The sequence below is a fragment of the Cetorhinus maximus genome, chromosome 2, assembly GCF_964194155.1.
Source record: "Cetorhinus maximus chromosome 2, sCetMax3.hap1.1, whole genome shotgun sequence".
Lineage (NCBI taxonomy): Eukaryota > Metazoa > Chordata > Chondrichthyes > Lamniformes > Cetorhinidae > Cetorhinus > Cetorhinus maximus.
In genome coordinates, this window is record NC_135880.1 from 5,886,709 (window position 1) to 5,898,935 (window position 12,227).

Genomic DNA, 12,227 nt, shown 5'->3' on the forward strand with positions numbered 1-12,227 from the left:
CCGATCACTGCAGTATACACCACTTATCACAGGCTTCCAATCTAAAAACGGCCTTCGACCATCACCCTCTGCCTCCTGCCACTAGGCCAATTTTGGATCCAATTTGCCAAATTGCCCTGGATCTCATGGGCTTTTACTTTCTTGACCATTCTCCCATGTGGGACCTTGTCAAAAGCCTTACTGAAACCCATGTAGACTACATCAACTGCACTACCCTCATCTACACAACTAGTCACCACCTCAAAAAATTCCATCAAATTTGTTAGACTGTTTTGTTACTGAAAGTAAAGTTGCACTTCTTGAATTGAAAATGAGAAACGTACTTGGAGGACCAGGTATCACCACCTTGGGGTAGATTAGAAGGTAAGAGGAGGTAAATCGAGTCATGATGGAGTAATGCTCAGCTTGGATTTCAGACTTTGTAGATTGAAGGAGGCCTAGAGAAGAGGAGTGATTCTACAGTTTAGTGCTGGATCAGAAGTATCAAACTGTCATGGTGAATTTTTAACCATGAAATGGCCTGGGCTCCAATGAACAAAAAACTTGTCAGTATCAGATTTCACAAAGTAAGGTGAATGTAATTACTAATGTAGAGGGAGTATGCACATTATCTGCAGTGATAATCCAGTTGGGTTTTGGATTGCTTGTTCTGCTTCTACCTGTGAAATTGTACAGCATTGTTAGTTTGAAATCTGCCGATCTGGTAACGAGTTAGTGAATAACAAAATTTGTCTCTGCGTTGCTTAAAGTTTCTTAGCACTACAGAAGAGTGAAAATTTGGACCAGATTAATTTTTGTAGCACAAGTGTGACCACGTGCAGAGCTGTACTAGTAAATGAATGTTCACGGCTAATTAGATTGCGCAGCTTGCAACAAGATTTTTAAAAATGAAATGTTTGCAGCATCAGTCTTCAGCCACTAGGTGTCAGAAGCTTGTTCAATAATCCTCTCTCAAAATCATAGCCAACTATGGTAGGAATAATTGGGACTGAATGGAGTTACTACATCAACCTTAATTGGTTATTCATCTCATTGCTGTGCACAAAATAGTCACCTAAATAGTGCAGTGACTACACTCAGAGTAATTTGTTGTATGTGAAGAGTTCTGGAACATCGTGAAATATGATATGATGCTATATAAAGGCAAGTTCTTCTGGTATTGATCTTTGAAAACTAGACAGAAGTCTAAAATTATGATTGAGCATCTAGATTTAACCTTGGATGCAGAGAATTTTGTTATGACTGCAAGATTTTTATCTGAATATTTGACTTTCTGTTCCTGTTTCTAGGTTACAAAGGCCCTATGTTTACTTGCCAATTCACTTATATGGCCAGTTGGTGCATCATAAAACTGGCTGTCATTTACTAGAAGCCCAGGTGAGGATGCTGTTGCACATATTAAGTCAGTGTGCTGTACCGCATGATTAATACTCGCATAACAGAAGTTGCAAATGTAAAAACAAAATCTGCAGGCGCTTGAAGCTCATTGATCTGAAATGTTAACCCTCTTTCTCTAGAGATGCTGCCTGACCTGCTGAGCGATCCCAGTATTTTCTGTTGTACTTTCAGATTTGCAATATTTTGCTTTTTTGTTTTTGGTTGCAGTACATTTTTCATTTTCATAATCAGTGTTCCTAACCCCTTGCTGTACCTGCCCTGGGAGTGTTTGATGGGGACAGTGTAGAGGGAGCTTTACTCTGTATCTAACCCCGTGCTGTACCTGCCCTGGGAGTGTTTGACGAGACAGTGTAGAGGGAGCTTTACTCTCTGTCTAACCCTGTGCTGTACCTGTCCTGGGAGTATTTGATGGGGTCAGTGTAGAGGAAGCTTTACTCTGTATCTAACCCCGTGCTGTACCTGTCCTGGGAGTATTTGATGGGGTCAGTGTAGAGGAAGCTTTACTCTGTATCTAACCCCGTGCTGTACCTGTCCTGGGAGTATTTGATGGGGTCAGTGTAGAGGAAGCTTTACTCTGTATCTAACCTGTGTTGTACCTTCCCTTGGAATATTTTATGGGATAACAGGTGATGTTCGGGAATGATGCTGGTTTTTATTTACAGAGCATTGTTCCAGACCTGAGCTACACTGTGCGTTCGCCAGCATTGGATAAATGGGATGGTATAAAGCAGCTGAAAGCAGCACTTTGGGCCTTGGTATGATTGTTTTCTTTTCCAAATCTCTACCCTTTTCTGTAGCTGTTGTCATTTGCTAGAGACTGTATTATATGCACTGATAGCCCCCCCAAATCCTCACCCAGTGACTATATGAGAGTGTTCATTTGAAGCTGTGCATCGCAACATAATGGTGATTCTTAGTGCTGAGGTTAATTGTAACATACCTACCACCACATTGGCTGAACACCAATCTGTACAGAGTGGGCTCAAACCTGGAACCTTTTTGGTCTGTCTGGCTCATTGAATAATGTTGCTTTAGCAAAAAAGGACTGCCCCCCACCCCCGAATCTTCATGATAGAGCTATGGTGAAACAGTAGACAAGCATTTTATGATGACTTGTATGTTCCCTCTCTTTTCTTGCTCTTATTTTGCTTTTAGCGGTTTCATCTTTGTGGACAGCTTTGGACACTTTTGATAACAAGTAACACAATGTAGATAGCAGAATTAGACTGTGGGATGGAGGTTCATTAGAACACAAAGTCTGCAGTTTTTGTCCATTACTGGAACACAGGATTGAGTTCAGCTGTGGTGCTCCCATGTGCCCAAGTAGCCAGTCAGCACTCAATGGCTAAGCTGACATGAAAATTAATCATTTGGGTGAGATGCTGGAGGATCACTCATTGCTACTTCACTGCCTTCAGGGCAATGGTAAGGAAAGAAATTGGGAGGTACAAAATAATAATCAGTCATCCTGTCTTCAGTCACCTGTACTGGAACACATTTGTATGGCTTGCTCACTGTTGTTAGTAGAGGCTGGTTTTGTGCCCACTGTTACTTTGGGTGCTACCCTGTTTATTCTTCTACCCCCTGCTTCCTAACCCAAGTAGGAATTGGCTGATGTAGAGGAACCAAAAGTAAATTTAGTGCATGATTGAGTTATTGCAGCAACGCCTCCTTTCCGATCAACCCCGTCTGTTCTCCTCCAGCTTTGTTGGACCCCTGTCCACTATTGACCAAGAGAGATTTGTTCCATCTTACCTTGATAGCGATGCTCGACTGTAAATTCCAAGCCCCTATCCTCTGCTCTAATTCTTGATCTTTGCCGACCCTCAAACTCTCTTCCCATGCATTCGCCCCTGGAGCAGAGGAATTTCTTGGAGGGTCATTAATCTTTGAAATTATCTACCCCAAATAACAGTGATTGGTTAAGGGTTATGGGGGACAGACAAGAAAAGTGGAGTTAAGGCCACAATTAGATCAGCCAATCAGCCATGATCTTATTAAATGAAGGAGCAGGCTCAATGAGCCAAATGAACTATTCCTGCTTCATTTTCTTATGATTTTGTTCTTATTGTTAATCCTACATTCACTGGGGCTCTATTCTGTGGAAGTTTACCCCAAAATCACTTTCCTCCACAATGGGCTGCAATTTGCGGTGTGCTGTATTCCCTGCCCCCCACCCCCCTTCCAAAATAAAAGGTTGATCAGGAGCTCGCCCATGAAAAAGCTGGCTTCCCCTCAGCCATTTTACACTCGATGGGGCGTTAATTGGCTCAGGGCAAGACTTCATCTGGGCAGGAGGTCCCACCTTACAGAGCTACCAGCCAATCTGATTGGCCAGCAGCTCAGGTAGTCCCAGCAGTGTCAAATTTGAATGTGGCTGCTGCTAGGGCTATAGCTAGTCCCCAAAGTACAGTAATTAATGGAGGACGGACTGAAGGTAAGTCCGGGCTTTTGGCGGGGCCTGGTTGGAAGGCCCCGCCCAGGAGATGTAGGGGGCTGGGTTTGAGAGGCTGGGGAGAGGAGCAAAGGGGGATATGACCTACGGGGGGGGGGTTGCTTCCGATGGCAAAGGGGACCCCCAAAGGAGGTGTTTCCCCCATGCACCCCGCCCTTGCCTGACACCAGGTCACCCAGTAAAAGCTGCCAAGCTACCCACTTAGCATGGGCCTCCCCTGCAGTGGGTAAAATAGCGATGGGGTTGGAATGAAGCTATTTAGAGGCCTCATTAGGCCTGAGGGCAAGCAGGCTGCCCAGCTGCTCACCACCTCCCTGTAAAATGAGAAACAGGTCAGGGGTGGGTGAGAAAGCGACAGGCAGGCCACCCACTGCATTTTGCACATCCCTCCCTGCCTTCAAACACAGGAGGGGACTGTAAAATCCAGCCCTATGTCTCTGCTTTCTTCAAACATCTCTTCCAAACCTGTCTCTTCGGCAGTGCTTTTAATTGCCTTGTTTTCTTTCTCTTTCTTGCGCGTCAGTGTCCTTTCTCCTTAAATTATGCTAGATGATGGTTTGCATGAGGCTTCTGACCCAAATATGATGTGGATTTCAGGGAAACATTGGCTCGTCCAACTGGGGATTGAACCTGCTTCAAGAGGAGAACGTGATCCCAGACGTTATAGCCCTGGCCCATACTTGCGAAATTCTCTCTGTCAGAGGGTAAGTAGCAGTCCTCATGGAAATAGATCCAAAAGAAACATAATGGTGTGGTAGTCGCTCTCAGTACCGAGAGATCTCAGTAATTGACTTTTCCCTCATCTGAATTCACTGCAGATTATTGGGGTTTGCCCTGTTAAACACACAGACTGTACTTGTTGACTTCTGACATTTTGTCAATCTTAAAGATTAAGAACTTTCCCTTATAATTAGTCCCAGGTATCTATTACCCTGTCGAATAGATTCCAACTTTTAACTCACTCCGAAGTATCCATCATTAACAAATGAACCACAAGAGTCCGTATTTAGATTCCAGACTGAGAGTCGGTTCCAGGTAAGTTTTTTTTTCTCTTGATTAATCTAATTTTATTTCTGTTGCCAGGAAATGTCATGGAAACCATTTAACTCCATTTAACTTTCATGAAGAAAATCTGTGCCTGATATCAGGCAGGATTTTCTATTCAACTAGAATCCTGATATTAGTCAGTGCCCAATCCACTGCTGCCTTCCGGGCCATGCCAATTTTCTAGGTTGAATCTATTCAGCAAAGCACTGGACTTCCCACGTCCCTCAGTGAGCCCACTTGGGAAAGGTAGAAAATGGCTGCATTAGCCCTCCAACACATATAATGTAAAGCGAGTCACAGCCCCCACCATCTGTGGTAGTATAGCATGGAGCACGGCCACAACTGTCTGTGGGAGTACAGCATGGGGCACAGCCTCCACCGTCTGGAAGTATAGCATGGGGCGCGACCTCCACTATCTGTGGAAGTACAGCATGGGGTACGGCTTCCGCTGTCTGGAAGTATAGCATGGGGCACGGCCTATACTGTCTGTAGGAGTACAGCATGGGGCATGGCCTCCACTGTCTGTAGGAGTACAGCATGGGGCATGGCTCCACTGTCTGTTGGAGTACAGCATGGGGCATGGCCTCCACTGTCTGTAGGAGTACAGCATGGGGCATGGCCTCCACTGTCTGTAGGAGTACAGCATGGGGCACGGCCTATACCGTCTGTAGGAGTACAGTATGGGGCATGGCCTCCACTGTCTGTAGGAGTACAGCATGGGGCATGGCCTCCACTGTCTGTAGGAGTACAGCATGGGGCATGGCCTCCACTGTCTGTAGGAGTACAGCATGGGGCATGGCCTCCACTGTCTGTAGGAGTACAGCATGGGGCATGGCCTCCACTGTCTGTAGGAGTACAGCATGGGGCATGGCCTCCACTGTCTGTAGGAGTACAGCATGGGGCATGGCCTCCACTGTCTGTAGGAGTACAGCATGGGGCATGGCCTCCACTGTCTGTAGGAGTACAGCATGGGGCATGGCCTCCACTGCCTGTAGGAGTACAGCATGGGGCATGGCCTCCACTGCCTGTAGGAGTACAGCATGGGTGACGGCTTCCAGCGTCTGGAAGTAAAGCATGGGGCACGGCCACAACTGTGAGATCACAGAAGTGTTTCAGTGCAAGTAGAGACCATTTGGCCCATCATGTCTGCACCAGCTCTCCGAATGAGCAACTCAACTAGTGCCAATCCCCTGCCTTCTCCCCCTAACCCTGCACGTTTTTCCTTTTCAGATAGCATCTTAATCCCCTTCTGAATGCATCAGTTGAACCTGCCTCCACCATACTCTCAGGCAGTGCATTCCAGACCCTAACCACTCACTGTGTGAAAGAGTTTTTCCTCGTATCACTTTTGTTACTTTTACTAATTATCTTAAACCTGTGCCCTCTCATTCTCGATCCTTTCACGAGTGGGAGCAGTTTCGCCCTATCTACTCTGCAAAGAACCTTCATGATTCTGGATACCTCTATCAAATCATCTCTCTGCCGCCTTTTCTCTAAGGAAAACAGTCCTAACTTTTCTAATCTGCCTTCTTAACTGAAGTTCCTCATCCCTGGAATTATTCTCATGAAGCTTTTCTGCACCCTCTCTATTGCCTTCACATCCTTCCTAAAGTGTGACGCCCAGAACTGGATGCAATACTCCAGCTGAGGCCAAACTAATGACTTCTACAAGTTCAACAGGTTGCTCATGTACTCTATGCACCTATCAATAAAGCCCTGGATACTGTGTGCTTTATTAATTGCCCTCTCGACCTGTTGTGCCACCTTCAATGACTCATGCACAGTTACGCCCTGGCCACTCTGTCCCTGCAGTTTAGAGTTGTGCACTTTATATTGTCTTGCCATGTTCTTCCTACCAAAATGAATCACTTCACATTTCTCTGCATTGAACTTCATCTGCCACCTGTCTGCCCATTCCACCAACTTGTCTGTCCTTTTGAAGTTCTACACTATCCTCCTCACAGTTCACAATGCTTCCAAGTTGTGTGTTATCCACAAACTTTGAAATTGTCTCCTGCACACAAAGGTCTAGGTCGCTAAGAAAAGTAAGTGTCCCAACGCTGACCCCTGGGAAACTCCACTACAAACCTTCCTCCAGCAGAAAAAACATCCATCAGTCCACTACTCTTTTGTTTCCTGTTGCTCAACCAATTCCATATCCATGTTGCTACTGTCCCTTTTATTCTATGAGCTATAACTTTGCTCACAAGCCTGTTGTGCAGCACTGTTTCAAACATCTTTTCGAAATATACTACTTTTGAGATCCTGCTTGCTAATTTTCTACCGAACTCTGTAAATTCAGACCGCTGCCACATCCCCCTTTCTATAGATATCCTTGCTATTGGTGTCGACCACTACTGGTGCCCCCTTCTCCCCCCCCCCCCCCCCCCCCCCCCCCCGGTGCTGTGCTGTTGCTCAGTGACATCCTTAATCCTGGCACCAGGGAGGCAACACAGCATCCTGGATTCATGCCTGCAGCCACAGAAGCGCCCATCTATTCCCCTAAGTATCGAATCTTCCAGACATTTCCTATACCCTCTCCTGTCCAGCCGAGCCACCTGTGGTGCCACGGACTTGGCTCTGGCTGCACTCCCAAGATAAACCATCACTCTCATCAGTAGTCAGAACTGAATACTTGTTGGAGAGTGATATACGCCCAGGGGGTCTACCTACCTGTTCTTTTTTGTCTGGCTGGTAGTTACCCATTCTCCCTCTCCCTGCATAACCTTAAGTTGCTGGTTGACCACATCTATAAAGGTAATATCCACATAGTTCTCAGCCACACAGATGCACCACAGTGACGCCAACTGCTGCTGAAGCTCCAAAACCCAGAGCTCAAGCTGCTGCAACTGACAACAGTTCCTGCACAAATGGTTATCCAGTGGGAAGTGTCCTTGAGTTCCCACATTGCACAGGATGTACACTCTCGAAGTTCAAGCAGCGCTGCCATTACTCTGCTTATTAACTGATAACCTTCTTACTCCGAGTAAACCTTACCATTACTAATAAAGCTTCACCAATGCTAATAAAACTTACTGCCACTCATGAAAACTTAATACTTCATTGTTGCTGGGTCAAAATCCTGGAACTCTACCTAACAGCACTGTGGGTGTACTTACACCACATGGACTGCATCAGTTCAAGAAGGCAGCTCACCAACACCTTCTCAAGAGTAACTAGGGATGGGCAATAACTGCTGGCCAACCAGTGATGCCCACATCCCATGAATAAAGAAAACCTTACTAGTACTGATAAATCGTACCAACACTTAGTACACCTTACTAGTGGTAATAAACCTTAAGAATAAAAGATAAGCTCAATAGCTATTCACTTGTTACTAATAGTTAATATTTTTAACATTCTTTAAACTCCCAATTCAGAATCACAGAGTGCAGAAGAGGCCCTTTGGCCCATCGAGTCTGCACTGACACATGAGAAACACCTGACCTACCTACCTAATCCCATTTACCAGCACTTGGCCCATAGCCTTGAATGTTATGACCTGCCAAGTGCTCATCCAGGTACTTTTTAAAAGATGTGAGGCAACCTGCCTCCACCACCATCCCAGGCAGTGTATTCCAGACTGTCACCACCCTCTGGATAAAAAAAGTTTTTCCTCACATCCCCCTAAACCTCCTGCCCCTCACCTTGTGACTGACCCTTCAACCAAGGGGAACAGCTGCTCCCTATCCACACTGTCCATGCCCCTCATAATCTTGTACACCTCAATCAGGTCGCCCATCAGCCTTCTCTGCCCCACCGAAAACAACCCCCAAGTCTATCCAACCTCTCTTCATAACTTAAATGTTTCATCCCAGACAACGTCCTGGTGAATCTCCACTGCACCCCCTCCAGTGCAATCACATCCTTCTTATAATGTGGCGACCAGAACTGCACACAGTACTCCAGGCTGTGGCCTCACCAAGGTTCTATACAACTCCAACATGACCTCCCTACTTTGGTAATCTATGCCTCGATTGATAAAGGCAAGTGTCCCATATGCCTTTTTCACCACCCTACTAACATGTCCCTCTGCCTTCAGAGATCTATGGACACGCACACCAAGGTCCCTTTGTTTCTCAGAACTTCCTAGTGTCATGCCATTCATTGAATACTTCCTTGTCAAATTATTCCTTCCAAAGTGTATGACCTCTCACTTTTCAGGGTTAAATTCCATCTGCCACTTATCTGCCCATTTGACCATCCCGTCTATATCTTGCTGTAGCCCAAGACACTCAACCTCACTGTTAACCACCCAGCCAATCTTTGTGTCTTCCGCAAACTTACTAATCCTACCCCCCACATAATCATCTATGTCATTTATATAAATAACAAATAATAGAAGACCGAGCACAGATCCCTGTGGAATGCCACTGGACACTGGCTTCCAGTCACTAAAGCATCCTTCTGACATCACGCTCGGTCTCCTACAACTAAGCTAATTTTGAATCCACCTTATCAAATTACCCTGTATCCCATGTGCATTTGCCTTCTTTATAAGTCTCCCATGTGGGACCTTGTCAAAGGCTTTGCTGAAATCCATATAAACTACATCAACTGCACTACCCTCATCTACACACCTGGTCACCTCCTCAAAAAATTCAATCAAATTTGTTAGGCATGACCTCCCTCTGACAAAGCCACGCTGACTATCCCTGATCAAACCTTACCTCTCCAAGTGGAGATAGATTCTCTCCTTCTGAATTTTCTCCAACAGTTTCCCTACCACTGACATGAGACTCACTGGCCTGTAGTTCCCTGGCTTATCTCTACAACCCTTCTTAAATAGCGGAACCACATTAGCTGTTCTCCAATCCTCTGGCACCTCCCCTGTGGCCAGAGAGGAATTAAAAATTTGGGTCAGTGCCGCTGCGATCTCCCTTGCCTCCCTCAGCAGTCTGGGACACAAATCATCTGGACCTGGAGATTTGTCCACTTTGAAGCCTGCCAACACCTCCAATACCTTGTCACTCCCTATATCAATTTGCGTAAGAACCTCGCAGTCTCTCTCCCCGAGTTCGATACCTTCATCCTCGTTCTCTTGTGTGAAGACGGATGTGGAGTATTGATTCAGCACTCTAGCGATGCCCTCTGACTCCACACATAGATTGTCCCCTTGGTCCCTAATGGCCCTACTCTTTCCCTGGTTATCCTCTTCCCATTGATATACTTATAGAATATCTTGGGATTTTCCCTACTTTTACCAGCCAGAGCTTTCTCATATCCCCTCTTTGCTCTCCTAATTGCTTTCTTAAGCTCCACCCTGCACTTTCTGTACTCCACTAATGCCTCCGCTGATTTGCTTCCCTTCTACCTGCTAAAAGCCTCTCTTTTCCTTCTCATTGTAACCTGAATATCTCTGGTCATCCACAGTCCCAGTGATCCAGGAATCTAAAACCCTCCCTCCTGCACCAACTCTTAAGCCACATATTCATTTACACTATTCTCCAATTTCTGAGCTAGCACGTGGTACTGGGAGTAATCCAGAGATTACAACCCGAGAGGTCTTGCTTTTTAGTCTACTGCCTAACTCCCTGAATTCTTGATGCAAGACCTCATCCCTCTTTCTACCTATGTCATTGGTACCAACATGTACCATGTCCTCTGCCTTATCACCTTCCCCCTTCAGAATGCCCTGCAGCTGTTCAATGCCATCCCAGACCCTGGCACCAGGGAGGCAACATACCATCCTGGAGTCACATTGACGGCTACAGTAGCATCTATCTGTTACCCTGACTATAGAATCCCCTATTACTATTGCTCTTCCTCCCTTCCTCCCCTCCTGTACAGACAAGCTGCTTGTGGTGCCAGAAGCTTTGCTCTGTCTGCACTCCCTGGAGGGGCCAGCACCCTCATCAGCCTCCAAAATGGAATACCGATTTGCGAGTGGAACCCCAGAGGACTCCTGAACTACCTGCCTGTTTCTCTTGGACTGCCTGGTGGTCACCCATTCCCTTCCTTCCTCAAGTCCCTTCATTTGCGGTGTGACCACCTCTCTAAACGTGCTATCCACGATGCTCCACAGTGTCCCCAGCCGCCATTTCAGCTCTGAAACCCGAGCTTCCAGGAGTTGCAGCTGGACACATTTCCTGCACACATGCTGGTCCCGGGCACTGGAAATGTCCCCGGCTCCCCACAAAGAGCACGAGGAGCAAACCACGGCTATGAGCTCTGCTGCCATGACTTATCCCTTCAAATTAAACCTTTTAAATTAATTACTCTAGGGCCCTTCTTTCTTGATCCCCATTACTATAGAATATATAAACTATAAACCACAAAAAGACCTTAAACTATAAGTGATTAAAGTAGTAAATACTTACCTGACCTTACCTACTACTTACCAGTCATTCCTTTCCCTTGTAGCCTCTACTGCTGCAGCAGGGCAAGGCCACGCTCTGAAGATTCAAAAAATGCGAGGAGCACCTCTTCCCCTATGCACTAAATTCCCACTGTGCACCAAATTGCCAATACCCACTCTGGCTGTGTCTCACTCAGGATGAGCTCTCCACCCTGTTTGTTTAGACTCGGTCCCTAAGCTACAATATTCACCAGCCTTATGACTTTTCTATGATGTCACTGTTCACTTTTTCAAATGCTGCAGGCTGCATTTATCCGCTCACAATACCTCCTGCCGGTTTGCCTCTGTTGCCCCCCCGCAAGTAGTATAACATGGGCACATCCTCCACCGTCTATGGTAGTATAGCATAGCAGGGTGCCAAGCTTGTTGTATGAGATTTCTGCAATTGGTATAAGTGCTTGAAAAAGTATATGCTGATTAGAGAGGGTCAGAATGATTTTGTGAAAGTTTGGTCATAGTCTACCAGCATATTTTAATAATTGTTGAGGTAATGGATAGAAGAGGATCAGTGAATGTTGTATATGTGGATTTACAGGAAGCATTTGATGAATTCTACAGAGTCCTTCTGAATGCTATTCTCCAATAACAAATCTAATAGTCATTCTGAATTATCTTCTGCAGTAATAACCCTAATACAGTGATCATTTTCCCTCCTTTGGGATTGTGCCTTCAACAAAGGACCTAAGTATGGCCTGTTGTTTCCACGGACTTTCTTTGCTCTGCTTCCACAGGACCTGTCTGTATGTACTGGGCCTCTTGGCAAAAACAAAGCAGGGATGTGATATTCTGAAACAGCATGGCTGGGATTCAGTCAGACACAGCCGCATGCAGACCTGGCCCGTGGCTCCCGATGACATGGAACAACTATACAATGAACTGTCCTCAGTCCCTAGTACACTGAGTCTCAACTCAGAATCTACTAATTCCAGGCATAACAGTGAGAGTGAATTAATGCCTCAGAGTGAGTAT

The 12,227-nt window shown here is 45.9% G+C and overlaps 1 protein-coding gene across 2 annotated transcripts in view; it reads left to right on the forward strand.

Annotated features, from left to right (window-relative positions):
- The window catches only part of rictora (RPTOR independent companion of MTOR, complex 2 a), a 225,752-nt gene that overhangs the window by 185,206 nt on the left and 28,319 nt on the right, over positions 1–12,227 (forward strand). The window contains exons 27-30 of one of the 2 annotated variants that reach the window (XM_078560454.1): positions 1,290–1,377; positions 2,061–2,153; positions 4,451–4,557; positions 11,990–12,219. In XM_078560454.1, coding sequence (XP_078416580.1) covers positions 1,290–1,377; positions 2,061–2,153; positions 4,451–4,557; positions 11,990–12,219 — 518 coding nt within the window. The remainder of the gene's footprint in view (positions 1–1,289; positions 1,378–2,060; positions 2,154–4,450; positions 4,558–11,989; positions 12,220–12,227) is intronic. The other variant, XM_078560460.1, reaches the window with a different exon arrangement.